The sequence below is a fragment of the Phyllopteryx taeniolatus genome, chromosome 11, assembly GCF_024500385.1.
Source record: "Phyllopteryx taeniolatus isolate TA_2022b chromosome 11, UOR_Ptae_1.2, whole genome shotgun sequence".
Taxonomy (NCBI): domain Eukaryota; kingdom Metazoa; phylum Chordata; class Actinopteri; order Syngnathiformes; family Syngnathidae; genus Phyllopteryx; species Phyllopteryx taeniolatus.
Genome location: NC_084512.1, coordinates 9,494,442 through 9,514,015, shown reverse-complemented (window position 1 = coordinate 9,514,015; position 19,574 = coordinate 9,494,442). Strand labels below are relative to the sequence as shown.

General features: G+C 43.1%; 1 protein-coding gene across 1 annotated transcript in view; it reads right to left on the bottom strand.

Moving 5' to 3' along the window:
• The window catches only part of plpp4 (phospholipid phosphatase 4), a 70,295-nt gene that overhangs the window by 12,682 nt on the left and 38,039 nt on the right, over window positions 1-19,574 (bottom strand). Inside the window, exons 3-5 of the mRNA XM_061790938.1 lie at window positions 13,659-13,749; window positions 11,227-11,290; window positions 9,230-9,354 (exon numbers count right to left, since the gene is read on the bottom strand). Coding sequence (XP_061646922.1) covers window positions 9,230-9,354; window positions 11,227-11,290; window positions 13,659-13,749 — 280 coding nt within the window. The remainder of the gene's footprint in view (window positions 1-9,229; window positions 9,355-11,226; window positions 11,291-13,658; window positions 13,750-19,574) is intronic.

The following is a 19,574-nucleotide window of genomic DNA, read 5'->3' as shown; positions in this document are numbered from 1 at the left end:
ATAATCAGTAAATAAGAAAAGCATTTATACTAGACAATTGTTATATTTTCAAGTGTTCACTGCATCAACTTTTTGACAGTAGAAATTTCCCTTGTAGTGAAATGGAGAACACCCCAGACTAGATTTCAGTTTTGTTGTAAAAAAGCACCCAAAAAAAACGAGTGTCTCATCTTTATCTTACTACTAAATGATGCTGATATTAAGGCATCTTGATAAAACTGAAATGTATCTGCAATTTAAACAGTCCACACAGAGGACCGGTTAGATTGTGATCCGGGGCTTTTTCAGGACGCTTCAAAAAGATGGCGTAGTGTAGAAAAAACGGCTAAAACCTAGAAGAGCGAACTTGGCTTCAGTCAGCATCTAGAGAATTGCAATGGCAGAAAAATTAATATTACATTTGTAGGGAGCGTCATAGTGTGTTTCCCTGCTGCCAAATATAATGTAATTAGCTCATTCATTCTGAATGGAGAGGTTACACAGGGATTCCTGTTGGTGTATCTAATAACCAGAAAGAAGGCAGCAGCAGATGGCCATGAAAGAACAGAGAAAGACAGAAAGGGGACAAAACATTACTAAATTGAATTTGCTTTATGCTGTTGAGAAGTCTTGAGAGGTAAATCCAGTGAGACAAAAAACATTGATTACTAATGAGAGAGAGCGGGTTGTTCAGAAGTGAAGAGGACACAATTGCTGAGACATTTTACACTTTTGATTGTTGCACAGACATCAGAATGGAGATGAAGTGGTGACAAAGTTCAGAAATGTTTGAAAATGTTGCTGTTTTGAATTTAAATGTTCCAAATAGAGAAGTCATACTATAGCTGTATTTAGAAAGCATCAACATCCATCATCAGATATTGTCAGTTTGGTGATCACGTCTGCCCCACAGTCAAGAAATTCTTGGTTTGAATCTTGGGGTTCAAGTTCTCCTGTACGGAGTTTGCATATTTTCCCTGTGCTTGCGTGGGTTTTTAAGCATCCTAAGGTACCTTGAAGGCATTATATGCAGTAAATGCAGAATATTATTATGATTACATTTTCTTTGGTATTTTGGTTTCCTCTTTAAGCTCAGAAAGTAAGTTATGTATAATAATGTGAAATGACAGGGAAAAAGTATTGAAGACACCAACTGGTATTTATTTAATACTTTGTACAAAAACCTTTGTTTGCAATGACAGGTTCAAGACGCTTCCTGAATGGAGAAGCTAGTCACATGCATTGTTCTGGTGTGATTTTGGCCCATTCCTCCACACAAGCAGTCTACAAATCTTGAAGGTTCCATGGGCTTCTTTTATTTACCTTGAGTTTCAGTTCTATAAATTTTCGATTGGATTCAAGTCAGGTGATTGGCTGTGCCATTCTAGCAGCTTTATTTTTTTTTCTTTGAAACCAATTTAGTTCTTAACTTGTTTTAACTTTATTGACTTATCTGTCGGCGGCACGGTGGACGACTGGTTAGAGCGTCAGCCTCACAGTTCTGAGGACCCGGGTTCAATCCCCGGCCCCGCCTGTGTGGAGTTTGCATGTTCTCCCCGTGCCTGCGTGGGTTTTCTCCGGGTACTCCGGTTTCCTCCCACATCCCAAAAACATGCATGAATTGGAGACTCTAAATTGCCCGTAGGCATGACTGTGAGTGCGAATGGTTGTTTGTTCCTATGTGCCCTGCGATTGGCTGGCAACCAGTTCAGGGTGTACCCCGACTCCTGCCCAGTAGCTGAGATAGGCTCCAGCACGCCCGCGACCCTAGTGAGGAGAAGCGGCTCAGAAAATGGATGGATGGATGGACTTATCTGTCAAGAGCTGTGCCCTGCAGTTACTTTGTTGGAGCTTGGGTGGCGCTTTGCACCCCTCTCTCTCTCGCTTCCCAGTAACCAGCACCACCTCAGCCCCGCACCTGTTGTCAATCAGCCTTCATCATTGCCTGCATTTAAGCCTGCCAGATCTAGGACTCCACTGCCAGAGTATTAACATTGATCCGTGGTACACCGGCTCTCTACTCGCACAGAAGCTACGCTACTTCTCGCAATTGTTCTGACCTCCATGTTCTTCCTCGTCCTCAGTGCTCCTTCCGTGCTCACCCCCTTGCTGATCTCTCCAGCCACGCCATCAAGCCCTTCCACGTGCTCACCCCACCACTTCCCGCACGGTCCTTGTCCCAACGGTCTGCCATCAGGCCTTGGAGGTCCAACTCTAAATACAATCCAAATAAACCTCCAAAAACTTCTTCCGCCTGCTTCTGAGTCCACTCAAACCTGATACAATTGCATTGTGACAGAATACTCTGGCCATCATGGACCCAGCAATCCCGGAGGCGCTAAGAGAAGCAGTCATCCACCAAGGCACCCACATTGGAAGACAGGACAAAGTTCTCCGTGAGATCATGGACTCATTAAACACTCTCTCTCAACAAGTATCCCTACTTTCTTCCCAAGTGCAGTCCGTCCATCCTCCCGTGAGTAGTCCTTCCGAGCCCGCAGCCGCCGATCCATCCCGCCTCCCGTACAAAGAGCCTCATGTTCCTCCACCCGAGCCCTACTCCGAGGACTTAGGTTCATACAGCCAATTCCTCTTAAATTGCTCCCTAGTATTCAATCTGCAACCGTTAAGGTACCCAACTGAACAATCCAAGGAAGCATTCGTCACCAACCTCCTACGCGGAAAAGCTGCTAAATGGGCAACAGCGTTATGGCACAATTGGTACTCGCGTCATTTAACTCCTTTTCCACAGAATTAAAAAAAGTCTTTGAAGATCCCATTCAGGGCAGGGAAGCCACTCGACGCCTCCTTACGCTTACTCGGGGCTCTAGTTCCATGGCATCCTAATCGGTGGAATTTAGAATTCTTGCGGGTGAGTGCGGGTTGGATGACGCCGTGCTAAGGGGTATATATTTTTTAAAAGGGCTTTCTGAGCAGCACAAGCACGAGCTTGCAGCCCGGGACAAGCCCTCCTCACTCGAGGAACTAATTTCATTATCTATTTGCCTATCTATTCGTCTAATTCCCTGGCTCATGAAGCACAACCCCACCATAGACTGGACCCACCTATCGATCACCAGGTGGATTCCTCACTGCCATTCGCACTGTCTGCTTTCTGCCATGCCGCCCTCCACCAAACCTCAACCACCTGCCACACCGATCGACCTATCCCGGGTGCTGGAAGAATATCATGATCATGCCCCTGTTTTCAGTAAGGATCTTGGCATTTCTAAATGTGCACAAATTGGAGGTTGCCCAGCATACCAGAGCAGATTGTTTTTAACTTTATTGACTTATTTGTCAACAGCTGTGCCCTGCAGTTCCTTTGTTGGAGCTTGGGTGGCGCTTTGCACCCCTCTCGCCCTCTCTCTCTCGCTTCCCAGTAACCAGCACCACCTCGGCCCCGCACTTGTTGTCAATCAGCCTTCATCATTGTCTGCATTTAAGCCTGCCAGATCCAGGACTCCACTGCCAGAGTATTAATGTTCATCCCTGGTCCACCGGCTCTCTACTCACACGTAAGCTACGCTACTTCTCGCAACTGTTCTGACCTCCATGTTCTTCCTTGTCCTCAGTGCTCCTTCCGTGCTGCCCGCCTTGCTGATCTCTCCGGTGACGGCGTCAAGCCCTTCCACCTGCTCACGCCACCGCTTCCCACACGTTCCTTGTCCCAACGGTCCGCCATCACGCCTCGGAGGTCCAATAAACGATTCTCCACAAACTTCTTCCGCCTCTGCCTGCACCTGGGTCCAGTCAAACCTGATACAATTGTATCGTGACATTATCATGAGAACACATTGGAACACAAACCTTTTTTCAACTTTGTACATCCTTACCTGTGATCTTGATTAGAGTTAGAAAATGTCTATTTTGCCAGTGCCATTTGTGTGATTCCTGCTTTAATGAGAAGTGTATAACAGAATACTACTGGCAATGTAAAAGTAGCCATTGAGAGCAGCTGGTGGGTTTAAAAGAGCACTTCCCTCCCACTCCCAAAACGATAACAATTAAACTGGTTGGCAGTAATTTGGGAAAAACACAATAAGTGGGCAGAAAGAGGGTGAAGGTGCTGGTTTGAGAATTGTACACTAGTGCATACTTGATCAAAGCTTCTCTCTCTTTTTATATCCATTAAAGGTTTTTAATACAGTAATACAGTGATGCACTCTCAGAGATATAGTGCTGTTAAATAATTCAGAAAGGCTGTTCTTCTGTGTCATTTCTTTTGGGAACATCTCCAGAACATGTCCAACATGTGTTTCTTAATGCAGACTTCTGAGAAGCTGATTCAATTTTTGAACATAAACATTCACTTCAAATTAATCTTGGACTGTACAGAAACATCCACCAATCCATTTTTTTTTCTGTCAGCATCACAGGCGAGCTGGAGCCAAGAGGCTTGGTTCACCCTGGACTGGTTGCAGCGGTCACCTCAATAGCACGGCACAAAAAGGCAAATGACGTTTCACACTCACATTCACATTCACACCTAAGGATAATTAAGGGTCTTCTATTAACCTAACGTACATGATTTTGGAATGCTGGAGGAAACTAAGGAACTAAGGAAAAACCCACTCAGGAAAGGGGAAAACATGCAGACTCGACGCAGGAAGGCTCGAGCCCGGATTCAAACCCCCAACCTCAAAACTGTGTTTACTACTTCACACTAAGCATTGCTTATTGTCATACTTGGAAGAATAGAAAACACTGCTACTAGTACCACTACTAGTAGTACTACAGCACAGAGCCATCAATATATTTTGTATTGAATGCAGTTGTTATCTTATATTTGGCTCTGTTGAGTCCAATACATTATCAGATTTTTGTTGTTAAATATTTGGATCTCTATGCTATTTTGATGCCAATTTAATTGTGGTCTGTCTTTGGTCCATGCAGCGTTTATATTTGAGCTGAAGTGAACCAAACCACACCAGAGTTCACTTGCAAGCAGACGCAGACCACCTCTTCAATCAGTCTCACTCTGCTTGTTTGTTGCAGTTCAGATGACTGGGTTGAGGGTTCACACACCAAACCACACGAGCAAGGCAATTGCAGTTTGTTTCAACAAAACCAAACTTGTATGAACACCGCCTTAATGTGACCAGCCCAAATATATGGGAAGTAGAGTGTTAAAAGACAAGATCAGGAGGACATGCTGTTGCTGCTTAAGCACTGGGTACTTGACACAGTAGCCAATTTGTGTGTTTTCAGGCATTTGAGACGCTCTGGTTCAAGGTTCATTTTGTCAGTGTTGTTGTCTGTACAAGTAACTTTTTGAAACTGTAAAGAAACAACAACTGATTGACTCAATTATTCATTCATTCATTCATCTTCCGTCCCACTTATCCTCACCAGGGTCGCAGGCATGCTGGAGCCTTTCACAGCAATCTTTGGGCGAGAGGCGGGGTACACCCTGAACTAGTCGCCAGCCAATCGCAGGGCACATATAAACAAACAACCATTCGCGCACACATTCACATCTAAGGGCAATTTAGATTATTCAATCAACCTACCATACATGTTTTTGGAATGTGGGAGGAAACCGGAGTACCCGGAGAAAACCCACGCAGACACGGGGAGAACATGCAAACCCCACACAGGCGGGGCTGGGATTTGAACCCTGGTCATCAGAACTATGAGGCAGATGTACTAACCAGTCGTCCACCATGCCGCCTTGACTCAATTAGTCTAATGTAAATTTTGTCTTTGTGTAGATGCTCAAACAGGTTTATTCTCAGCATACAGCATTTTGTGTTTGGATTCACAGATATGTTTAAATAATGTTGTGACTTGCATTTTTCTTTTTCTTTTTTTTTTTTTTACTGTGCAGTCTGTTGTTCAATGAAAAATACACCACCGTGCACTTTTTTTTTGGTTTGGAATGATTAAAGTTTGGGCAAGATGCTGACGCATAGAAATAGACAACCCTCCAAACTCACATTATCAGCTATATCATCCATAATTTTGAGTCTTCAATTAACATAGAATTAAGCCTATGGCAGGAAACCAGAATACCTGGAGAGATCTCACACAAGCACAGGGAGAACTCCACAGAGAAAAGCCATGGCAGATTGAAACCCACTGACCTTCCCCCGAAGCCAGGTCTGTACAAGTCCTTTTAGAAGACTGAGCTATTACCACTCATACATTAATACCTAAGGGATATGGATTATTTGATCCCATGTTGGAAGTATTTTCATCTCATCTCATTTCATCTCCCTTACTTGTTCATGAATCGTATTTCATTAAGGCTCAAGGAAGTGCACACAGTTACATGGCAATTAAATGCATTCACAAGGGTTTCCTGAACGCAAGCAGCTCCTCCACTTTGCAAAAATATATACTGTAGCGTGCTCTTGGATTTGCATGCTCTTAATTAGCGTTGGAAGAAAAAAGTTAATACTTCCATAGATGTTTCCTTCACCAAAATTGCTTCTGAACCCACCTGAACCCATACAGTTTCTCATAATATATCTTTAATTTTAATCATTCTTTCAAGATGATTGCTTGTTAAAAGTATGGCTTCTCTTGAAGAGTAATATGTAATTTTAAGTAAACAACATGAATATTGAATCCTCTATAGAGGTATGGCTCATTGCAATATTCTCAACACTACAGAATATATGAAATGCTCATTGTAATTAATCAATCTGTATTCTATACGTTCGGACTCTCAACCCAGTCAGCAAACATTGCATCGTTGCACCGATGTCAGCCTGTCACCAAAAGTTCCATCGCTACTATGTTGCAGAGAGTTGGCTCATTGGCAATAGGTCGCCAAGACGTCGGCATTAAATAAAAAATTACCACCACACGACGTCTGAACGATTCAAGATGGAATACCAGCCAGGGTAGCCTCTTCATATTTCTTTATGTGACCTTTATTCATGTGGGACCTTTGCGATTGTGCTGTACCGTCTGCTGTTTGACTCATTCACTGTGCCGTTTAGCTTACAGGTGGCAAATCTCTCGCTTCTCGTTCTACTCCATTCCTCACTGGCTCAGGGCTCCATTCACTTGCCCAAGGTGAGTTGGAAATCCTAATACTGTTCCGCCCCAAAGGAAAAAACAGGGCGCTTCAGTACATTTTATTATCCAATGTGAAAAACAATACTGACTTTAGCGGTAAAGAAAATGGACGGATGGATGGACTTTAAAATTAAAATTTTAAATTAACCTAATTTCATGTTGGTATTGAAGAGACAGATTTCAGATTAAGAAACTTCATTTACAGATTGCAAGTAAAACATGAGAAAAAAATAACTATTAATAAACATCAATAAACAACAGCAAAATCAGCACCCCGATTGCTCCTTCTACAGCCTGCAGAGGAGAAAGAAAAAACCCTATGAGCTCTACAACACTTCGATATCTCCCCTCATCGAGGAAGTTTCTTCATTCAAACCACGTCAAACTCATGGCCTGCGCTTTTGTTTGGTGTTTACACAGATTTGTTTTGAGTGACATCAGCTGTTACACTGGGTTGACAGTACTGCACACGCCAAACTATTATTAGAGTGCGGTCGGGTTAAAAACAGAGCAGTGTGAAAAAACTGTAAATGAAAGGCTCACCATTTACATAAAGAATTATGACAAAACATTGCCGATTTAAAGTATATTGTGTCGTTCTAGTCCGTGAAAATCACAGCCAACGGGTCAAATTAACTTTAATACGAGTGTGAGGCTAGCAGACTGCATGCCCTGGCATACATGGTTTGTTCCGACAGTAACACACAACTTCCTTACCTTTCTGCCAATTTAATTTAAATAACCTAGCTGAAAAATGCTGGTGGTGAACGGCGTGCTGGTGCTGTAATGAATACAGCTGTGAACAAATTAAACTCCGACTGCAACGGACAATCAAAACTGCTGAAAAGATTGTCGGTACCCCCCTATCCATCCTTGAGGACTTGCACACTGCCTGGATTAAGACAAGAGCGTGCAAAATCCTCTCGGACCCTCCACATTCCGGTCACCGGCTCTTCAAGCCCCTTCCCTCAGGTAGGCGCTACCGATCAATGCAAACTAGAACTAGCAGACATTCCAACAGCTTCTTCCCTCTTGCAATCAACTTCTTAAACACCTAACATACAATTCCATTGCAACATGCTGCCATTTTATATTTTGTCTTGAGTTTGTTGTCACATTTCTTTCGGGCCAATTATATATTACTCGTGCACTCACTGTAGTAGTCTTGCCACGCTGCACCATATGCATATCTGTTGTTGACCAATGCTGGCCACTCATGCCAGAGTAGCATCTGCTCCATTTGCACACTAACTGAGGAGTATCTGCAACATTTGCACAATCAACATTGTCCCAGATTATCGTACTACTCGCTTGAAGTCTCAACGCCCTTTGCACAATGGTCATTGCACCGGACTATTGCTATATTAGTCATTCAAACTGCTCAAAGTGCTAGAGGACTCTGCATCTTTTTGCACAATTGTAAAAATAAAAATACAAAATGTACCGGGATTACCAGATAACTAGCAACCCTTTATTGCTCAGTGACTGTTTTTGTCAATGTCTTTATGTCTAAAAAGTGTTCGCTGTCAATTGCAAGACGCAATTCAAGAGCGGCTACAACTCCCGGAGACAAATTTCTTGCGTGTTTTTTGGACATACTTGGCAAATAAAGATGATTCTGATTCTGATTCATGCAGTCACTGAGCTGTAAAACCGGTAAATTCCCACCTAACCAACATGGGATTGGCCAGTCTGGCCAGCCAAGCTGACGCAAACCAGATCAAAGCTGGGAAACCGGCGCTTTTCGGCCGATGCTTGTCGGACGTTATCAACTGCCGGCCGACGTGCCTTCCCTAAGGCCGACGTTGGTGCTACGTACGTTTGCTGACTGGGAAAATGGAGCCTTTAACATGCCCTATGCACTGTTTATTGCGAAGGCACCACTAAGATGTGTATGGCCAGCAGCAGATTCCAAACATGTAGCCTCTTAACATTAATCAGCTAGACAACAGGAAACCATTTGAATTATTAAATACCACTGCAAAGTGAAAGAGCGTGTGAAGAGGATGGAAAAGACTTCGTAACAATGCTCATGCACAACAGACTATGAGAAAAAATGTTTGAGAATGTTACCTTATCAACACCTCACCCCGTCAGCAAAACCCATGTATGTTCTCTTGTGGAAATATTACAGATTACTACCTTCTGAACGATTTATTTAGTATGCGTGTTTGTCTTCTGTTATGTTCCACAAGCTACAAGTGATGTGACTGTTACCCACAAGAGGAATGACTGCTGGGGAAACTCTTGCGACCCTCTGAGACCAGATGTGGCTCTCCGGTGCACAGCATCTTTGCGTTCACTTGTCCGTCTGGGAAACACCGCTGGAAGTAATCAGGCCTCGGTCTAGGAGTCAAACACAAACAGTTTTTTAAATTTATTTCTTTGCACATTTAGGTCACGTTTCCACCAAGCAGTACAGGACAATTAGGTTATACTGTACATTAATTGGAACTGTGAGTCAGCAGTGAGTCTTTGAGTTTTTGTACTATTCCTGACAGTAAGGAGACAATTCTCTGTTGGACTTCGAAATTGGTAGTGTGTCTAACTCAACATTTAACTAATCATACCACTGTTAGCTGCACCCCAAGAGAAAGGCTCCAAATAATACTGTGACTTACAGCTAATAAAGAAGCTGTGTTTATTGTTTACAGGTAGTGTCAGCTAACTTCTCTGTACCATGTGGCCTTTAATTCCATCCATCCATCCATTTTCTATGGTGCTTAACCTCATTAGGGTTGCGGTTTAGTTGGAGCCTTTCACAGTTGACTTTGGGCGACCCTGGACCGGTCGCCAGCTAATCGCATGCCTTTAATTTATTTGTTGAAATAATTGGGCAATTACATGCTACAGTATCTTGCTGGCATGCTATGATGTTACACTATTTCTGTACCGCAGTAAAACGTGTTAGTTTAGTCAGGCGCAATTACATGAGGGTCATAACTTTCCTTTCAAAGTAAATATTTTCTACACACTTTTCCAGTCAATTATATGTATAGTATACTGTAAATGGAGCTGTATTACTTACAGTACATATTGTATGTCAAATTCTAAACCGATACATAAACTGACAAGCAGTTGGTATGCATGTGAGCTCGAGTGTAGAAGTGTTTCTCACTACTAGCACAACATGACTATTAGTGCTTTTAGTATTTTCTGCATGTCCATTTTATCTGGAATCAATTTTCATGCCATCAGATTTATTATTTTTGATAATCTTTGATGTCCTTTTATTGGGTTTGCAAGAGTTGTAAATGACCACAAAGTCATTGTTCCAGCTATTCAAATTGGTCTTTTTACGCCTGGTAGTTGAGACGGGTGGATTTCTCATTAATAAGTGACGTGAATAATCTTTGCTCTGGTTGGATCTCTCATCTTTCGCAATTTAAATATGGAAAACAGCTTTGCTCTGATTGGCCCTTGGCGAATGGCGATATGTCGGCGGCCCTGCCATTCATAGCAACCTCCACCTTTCATTCGATGAGGGGGAGGGGTCTTACTCATCTAATCGTGAAGCAGAAGTCACCAAGCGTCACAACCCCACATAGGAGGGGATGTATCACATAGGTGAAGTAAAAGAGATGAGGTTATTTTGAAAGCGGGTCTCATTCAATCACTATAACATAACTGGCTTGTGGCGTTCTTCTGTCGCACAGATTGCGGCGACAGTGACTGCAGTTACATTCAACATGATAAATATAGTTATGTATCATAGTAAAACACAACACGTGTATACTTGTATATACTGTATTTGCATGGCTTGTAGCAGCTGGCTGGCCAGAAATGCACTTTCAAGCAGTGTGTGAATGCTTATTTTATGAAGCCATCCTCCACGAAATGGCCCCGAACACAGCACAATTCTAGTTCCGAAATGCTGCATTTCTCCAAAAATAAATGGAGGCCATTTATTCCTCAACTCCTCTGAGTTTGGCAGGTGACGCAAAGTGACCTATTGTTTTGACCTATGTTATGCATGAAACAGAAAGAAATTGGATTCTGATGGCATGGGACCTTTAACTTTTCAAAAATGCAAAGAAAAACATTAAAATTTGTAATTGGTCATTGGAAAATGCTCACTTTTTTGGGTTGCCTTGATGTGTATTGAACTGTTCTGTTAGGTGGCCTTACAGTACATCTGTCAAAGTTCTGTGTCAATTCTGTACACCTTAAGTCCAGTTTAACAGCCTGTTTTGAAACGTGTAATGTCATTTTGCATACCTGCCAACAATCAACTTGATAGTGTTTGTGAAAACTCCATTCAGGGCGAGAGCCAGCGACACTGCTGCGGGAGGGAAAATTGCAAATATAGTCAAATAAATATCTTATTGAGAAAGATTGCCATAGCATTTCAATCAGACTTGGCTCAAGAAACAGTAAAACATATTCCCTCGGTGTTCTCACTCTAAGATAATGCACAAATAAAAGGTTGTTGAGCCGCCAATCTAACACACACTATTCTTAACATGATTAAGCACCTCAAATTTTACAAGCTGTGAAAGCCTTTGAATCTTCCCCTGCTGTTTTGCCAAAAAGACGAGATCAATTGGAAATCCCACTGATATCACTTCATGAATGGAGCACTGAAGGTTGAGAAGCTCAAAGTCATTTAACCTTTGGGAGCACATTTATCTTTGACATAAGTTCTGATTGATGTAACCCTTTTATTTTTCTCTATATATATTGAAAGGACTCATGGATTTTCTTTTTTTTTAACCATTTAAAACGTAGGTGTCCATGTCCATGATATGCTTTGTCAAAAAGGTTAAGAATTATAGAACACCTTTCACCCTCCTATTCAAGCCTTGCTGAAATGAAATTGTTTTAAGTGTATGGTCTTCATGCAAATGAACCACTGCTCACCCTGACCACTGCACTGCTGGGGCCCTTTTCAAGTATTGCTTTTGTTACAATGACGACTGTGAACACAGATACTTTTTGAGCCTCTCGTCGAAAAGGCAATTTCAAACGGTAAAGCACATGTGAGCCCACATAAAGACAGTAAAAATGATTAATTGTGGCTGTAACACTTCATGGTCAAGACGCCGAATTAAACTTGTCACTTAGTGAGCAAATCCATGTATAATGTGCATGCAGCAGGCCCTTCCTCAAACACAAATACCACTCTACACCAACACTACCACAATCACACCGCTTATCAGAAGTAAACGCTGATAACACTGTTAGTGAACGCTAATGTGTACGTCCATCACTGCAGCTCTGCTTAGTCTGGCTGCTGATGCATGCCCATCTACCTCAAACACCATTTGTATATCTTTGTCTTAGCATCTTAAACTTCTTGCCCATGTGTTTGCTGGTTCCTTTTAAAGAGGTTAGATCTTCAACATATTCATGAAAACTATCTATGCTGCTAAGAAGAGTGTAAATCTTTCTGAACAACTTGATAATTTGGACAAACTGCACAAAGGAGACATGTGTCTGATGGGTCCTTAAACTGCAAACGTGAGGATGTCAGATCTCCCATATGGAGTTCCACTCTTGTGTCAGACACATATGGAGACCAGTTTGCTAATTGCCATTGGGATATTAATTTGTGTACATACACTGTATCCCAATGCTGAAATCCTGTAGTTTTTATAGCATCATATAATAGCTGGCCAAACACCCTAAGAACATTTGGAGAAAGTATGTTTTGGAAGCGCGGCACGGTGGCCGACTGGTTAGAGCGTCAGCCTCACAGTTCTGAGGACCCGGGTTCAATCCCCGGCCCCACCTGTGTGGAGTTTGCATGTTCTCCCCGTGCCTGCGTGGGTTTTCTCCGGGCACTCCGGTTTCCTCCCACATCCCAAAAACATGCATTAATTGGAGACTCTAAATTGCCCGTAGGCATGACTGTGAGTGCGAATGGTTGTTTGTTTCTATGTGCCCTGCGATTGGCTGGCAACCAGTCCAGGGTGGACCCCGCCTCCTGCCCGATGACAGCTGGGATAGGCTCCAGCACGCCTGCGACCCTAGTGAGGAGAAGCGGCTCAGAAAATGGATGGATGGATGTTTTGGAAGCATGGACAAAAGATTATTATTTTTTTTTTTCACTAGTACAGTCCCCTATTTTCTTTTATTATATTTAATTATGCTGATCATGCACCTATAGTAAGTCTCTACAAGCCTCTTGGCTGAAGTGAATAAGCCCATGATGCTGTTTGAGAACTGTTTTCATCAAGTTCTAATGCCATCATTTTCTACTACCGACAGCTGTAAACAAGTATTACTTTATCAGACACACCATTAACCAGGCTGATTTTTCTTTCAGCAGAAGTTATCAACATTTTCCAGGCGCCCACAAATCATGACGATCATTTTATCTGCCATTGTTTCAGGATGTTGTGAGTAAGGCAGCATATTCTCGATGCTGATTGGGTGTCGCGAGGCAGCATCACACAAATTTGAGTGAGCGTGTTGCTACTTGAATAATTAGTAACTATCTACGTCACAACGACACCAAATTCAGATCCAGTCATTTGCAAGCGATTTGCTTTGCAAATATTATTGCAGACAACTTACAAACCACATAGATGTCAAACTTAAACAACTAAGACTCATTTTGACCTCCAGTATGTTATTCATAAAACAGTCGGGGGGGAAAAAAAGGATTTTGATGGCATGGGACAGTTAGTGTAATTAGCTCCACCTACCCAAACATGCCTCTTTGATTTCTGTCTTGTCTGTCCTCTGAATTATCTTCACCACAAATATCACCGCCAGTGGTGTAAGGAAGGAGATTGCCTGCAAGGAAATCAAGATGAACAGTGTACTGTTATTACAGTGGCATTAGTCACATGTTGCTTGTTAAGATGAACAATATAAAATTACATCTGCCTCAGGGGATGACCTTCATCTACAGTGTATTCAATAGGCTACTGATTTAATTTTCAACATGTCAAACAAAGCAGAAAAACAATCCGCTTCATTGTTCCCAGGGTTTTCGCAGACCATTACTATGACGTATTGGCTTTCTCTTCATCCTCTAGCTGCAAAACTGTTGCAGGCAACTGCAAATGTGTAATTATAACAAATATAGCATGTGCCGGTATTTTAGTTTCATTTCTTATTTTATTTTATTATTTATTATTTCTATTCCACTCATACTTTGCGGGGTCATGCTGAGGCCTACCTATCCCAGCTGACTTAATGTAAGTGGCTGTGGCAGGGTACACCCTGGACAGATTCTCTATCTGTAATGTATGGAAACAGATCCAGTCCAAACAAGTACCATGGATGCAGGCATGCAGGAAAGAGAGACGTGTCGGTTTAGGCGATACATATATATATATATCCACATTTAATTCTATATACTGTATATATCTATGCAGTATATACAATTAAATGTGGTAAATTAGAGGTGTGCCTTTAATCAGGAAAATAATTCCTAATGGCAGTTCGTCAAGTAAGGCCAAGGTTACCCTAATTTAAATCAATGGAGAAAAAGGCAATATAAACAGAATGTAACGTTTAATGTTTTTCAATTCATTTATCATTATTTGCTGTTGTGTTGTCAGTGCCTGCTGTTGATTACCAATGAGTTATTTAATACAATTTAGGCATCTGAATGTTATTTCCATGTGTAAACAGCCCTACCAGTGTAAAAAAAAAAAAAAAAAAAAAAAAAAAAAAAAAAAAGATATTGACCTTTAAATGAAACTAGTCACGTTGACCTCCATTGTAAATCTAGCATGAGAGAACTGAGAGAATCTGAATGAATACAGGTCCAGGCCTTTTTACAAAAGCATCTTCTCAACACTCTCCTCAGTGTATATTCCGATTGAGAATGGGAGTTATGAGAGTAGTGTGTTTTGGCTGGTCACAGTAAATGTACGTCATTGGAGAAGTGTAATCGAGCTTGTTATGGTCACTATCTTATTGTGGTCTAACATTCATAAATCTATGCATACAAGTGCTCACAACCTCCATTTTAAGTATCCATCTATCTAGCTATCTATCTTGTTGTCAAGGAAACAAGTTTCCAGCAACATTGAAGATTTGGTCACAACGTCATCCCCTGCACTACTTTACTGCGCTGTACTGTATAATGGTATCATTGAAGTTGTACTTATTCAAGAATGTAAAAGTAGAATGTTTATTCTTCATAAGACAGTATGAATAATATATTCAGCCACCATTTTCTATACCACTTTTCCTAAAGACTGTTACCGGTGAGCTGGAGCCTGTCTCAACTGACTGGTCAACAGTAAATCGCAGGGCCCAAACAGACAGAAAAAACCTCTTAAATCCATTTCTTCTTCTTTTCAGCCAGGTACTGAGACAAAATGTGCCTTTCATACTCAAACGTCTGACATTAATGTTATCTCAGGTTCCCCGTAATTGCTACCCCATATTTTCCATTGAGGTGATAATGTAAGCTTGTGCTTTGGTGATAAGCAAAGGCACGCTTCCTTTGGGTAGTTGTTTTAAAAATTAACTTTACTTCAATGTTATGGTATTTTTTTCTGCAAATAATTTATCCATCCATCCATCCATCCATTCTCTGAGCCGCTTCTCCTCACTAGGGTCGCGGGCGTGCTGGAGCCTATCCCAGCTGTCATCGGGCAGGAGGCGGGGTACACCCTGAACTAGTTGCCAGCCAATCGCAGGGCACATCGAAACAAACAACCATTTGCACTCACAGTCATGCCTTCGGGCAATTTAGAGTCTCCAATTAATGCATGTTTTTGGGATGTGGGAGGAAACCGGAGTGCCCGGAGAAAACCCACGCAGGCACGGGGAGAACATGCAAACTCCACACAGGCGGGGACGGGGATTGAACCCCGCACCTCAGAACTGTGAGGCTGACGCTCTAACCAGTCGGCCACCGTGCCGCCATAATTTATCCAAATTAACATATTAAAGTCCCGGACCTAGTTGGAACACGTGCAAGTGCTACTGTTTCAAATCGAGCCACACATTTATTACCAGTGTTAACGAGGGTAAATATCATCTATCATCTAATTAGTACCATGCAGGCAGGCTTTGTGGATTGTTTCTCTGACTGAGAAAGGGAAATAAATGCTCAACAAAAATTGCTGTTAGAGTGTTCTGTGCCCGTGGTGTTGAGGTAAAAGATGGAGGACCCAAATGCAGGGAAGCAGGGAGACAAGCCACATTGAAAATTTCTCTGTGCTTCTTTGACATATGGAGCCCTTGCTCACATTTTAACTATTGAACCCGCTACTGCTTGGGGCATAAAATGACTGACAGAGCCCACCACCACCTACTATTGCAGTTGCCTCCGCAAATTTTGAGATGAATGATGTAGTGTTCCAGACTGACCAGTGGTGGTCCTAGCTTAAATGGCACCCTGTGCAAGACCCTCCTTTGCCCCCACCACCCTCACCACACACACGCACACACACACACACACACACACACACACACACACACACACACACACACACATTAAAAACACTGGAGCGGCTTTTACATTTTCTTTTGACTATATTGAATCATAAACAAATTATAATACAACAACAAAGAATATTTAGAATTAAGGAAACAAAGAGAGAAGTAAAAAACACAAATCTTGCATATCAAATGAAATAAAAAGCTGAAGGGAACCTTATTACAATAATTTTGGCTTTGTTTCCCAGCGTTCTTGCTTTGTTTTATATAAAGTATTAGATTAAATTATTTCAAAATTGTTGCCTGCTCGTCTTCCTTGTTGCAAAATCATCTATAACATCCTTGTATGATTTCTGTTCCCCAATTGTGTTGTTGATGCTTGTCATACTGAGGCGAGTTCAACGTTTCTGGGGCATGGTTGACCTCAAGTAGGTTTCTATTAACTTGAGCTTTGAAAAGGCTCTCTCTGCTTGAGTAACAGCAACAGGAAGAGTGAGACCAACTCTAAGACCAGGTTGGGGTAGATCTCAGAGAGATCCTTCTTGTAAATGAAAGTTAGGAGACCAAGCATGTCCTTTGGTGACAAGCAAATTCTTCATCTTTTGCAGAAGCACTTTGCTATCCAGATCAGAATGCCCCTTGAAGTGCAAGATGGTTTTGAGTGCTCACATTCTTCGGCAGCTCCTCATCAGAAAGGCTTGGGGAACATTTCTGTCCCACATTTTGTGTGGGAAAACTGCTGATGTGGCTGCATCCACAACAAAATGAAACCTCCAGTTATTCAGGCCATCAAGGCCTCTTTTTATACTCCCATGCTCGCGCGGCCGACAACGCCTGCATTGCATCATGTGACCGACGCATTGGCCCGCGCGGCCCCTCTGCGTCACTTGACGAGAACACAGCAAAAATTGTTGCTGTGCGTAAAATGCCGCGGAGATCATCTCTCTATGATTGGTCCGTTTTAGTCACATGCTGTGATGACGTACTCAGCCTTCCCCTTGGTTCCACATACCACCGACGTTGCCGCCTTCTTGATCGATTTTGCAGCATAATTAAACGTATCATCTGGTCATCTAGGTCCATTTGTTTTAGCAGACACTGTTTCACGGTCGCCACTGTTGTTGTTTTGTTCCTTGTTACAGTAAGGAAAGTAAAAACGGCTACTGGAAATGGCCAAAAATTGCAGAGGAAATTCCACCCTGTGGTGTCCTAGGCAATACCAGCCGTAGCGACACTCCCGGCTTGGAGGGGAACTGCAGTACATTTTCAAAACTGTGCACGTGGGTTGCGCTCGAATATAAAGGCAAACTGCGCGTGGGATAGCCGCAGTGACGTCAGCACGGTCGCCCGCGCGAGTATAAAGAAGCCTTCACTCATACAGTAGGCTCATCAGAGGCTTCATAGGAGTAGTGGCACTTTGTAAATCTCAATCAGTTTTGTTTCAGCACAGCCTCCACATTCATGTCTATGCATATGTCCTCGGATACTGCCTGAGCTGATGTAAAGCCAGTTGCCATGCACTGCTGGAGACACTGGTCTGTCTTTCAGAAGATTGACTGCAACATCCAGTGCCATGGTGAGAGACTGCATGAGTTGTCCTGTGGGGGGTGCTTCGGGAGTATGGGGTAGCGAACCCTCTGATACAGGCTGTTCGGTCCCTGTACGACTGGAGTCAGAGTTTGGTCCGCATATCCGGCAGTAAGTCGGACTCGTTTCCAGTGAGGGTTGGACTCCGCCAAAGCTGCCCTTTGTCACCGATTCTGTTCATAACTTTTATGGACAGAATTTCAAGGCACAGCCGAGGCGTAGAGGGGGTCCGGTTTGGTGGCCTCACTATTGCATCTCTGCTTTTTGCAGATGATATGCTTCTGTTGGCTTCATCAAGCCGTGATCTCCAACTCTCACTGGAGCGGTTCGCAGCCGAGTGTGCAGCGGCTGGGATGAGAATCAGCACCTCCAAATCTGAGACCATGGTCCTCAGTCGGAAAAGGGTGGCGTGCCCTCTCCAGGTCGGGGATGAGATCCTGCCCCAAGTAGAGGAGTTCAAGTATCTTGGGGTCTTGTTCACGAGTGAGGCAAGAATGGAACAGGAGATCGACAGGCGGATCGGTGCAGCGTCTGCAGTGATACGGACTTTGTATCAGTCCGTTGTGGTAAAGAAGGAACTAAGGCGAAGCTCTCAATTTACCGGTCGATCTATGTTCCTACCCTCACCTATGGTCACGAGCTGTGGGTCGGATTCACAGATACAAGCGGCCGAAATGAGTTTCCTCCGCAGGGTGTCCAGGCTCTCCCTTAGAGATAGGGTGAGAAGCTCGGTCATCCGGGAGGATCTCAAGAGTAGAGCCCCTGCTCCTCCACATCGAGAGAAGCCAGATGAGGTGGCTGGGGCATCTGATTCGGATGCCTCCCGGACGCCTCCCCGGTGAGGTGTTCCGGGCAAGTCCCACCGTGAGGAGACCCCGGGGACGACCCAGGACACGCTGGAGAGACTACGTCTTTCGGCTGGCCTGGGAACGCCTGGGGATCCCCCCAGAAGAGCTGGATTAAGTGGCTGGGGAGAGGGAAGTCTGGGCGTCCTTGCTAAAGCTACTGCCCCCGCGACCCGACCTCAGATAAGCGGTAGAAAATGGATGGATGGATGGAAATTGGACATGGTGACCATAAGTAGATGGTGTACTTCTTTGAATATGGTTATTGTGTTCTTTTCTTCCATGATAGGGTCAAACATGAACATAAATTCAACCTCTTAAAAAAAAAAAAAGAAATCCTTCAATGTTGTGAAAATTTTCCTTTGTGTCCCCCGAGTGCCAAATTCCAAACTGCCAGCACTCACTGAACAATAGCATTGAGACATGTCAGCACTGTTCTCTGTCGCTCCCTTCCATTTTCCAAAAGTGCCATCTCCTGATAATCAATAGTTTCTCCCCTCATTTACCTCACAAGTAGCTCTCTCTATGTTCCCATGCAATTTAAATTTTCTGTGCTGTTGTCATGTGAGGTGGGTAAAGTGCTTGCATGTGCCCAATCTGCCAGTCCTGAGGTTGTTAAATGGATACTCCTCTTAGAAAACAACTTACAACAAAAGCAAAACAGGCAGTTGGTGCATGTGCTTGGAATACACCATCCAACTCCTAACCAACTTTTCACCACTTGTCAGTATCGTCTTGAAATAGTGATGTTGAAACTTCTCCCATCATTTTCAATCCTGGGAA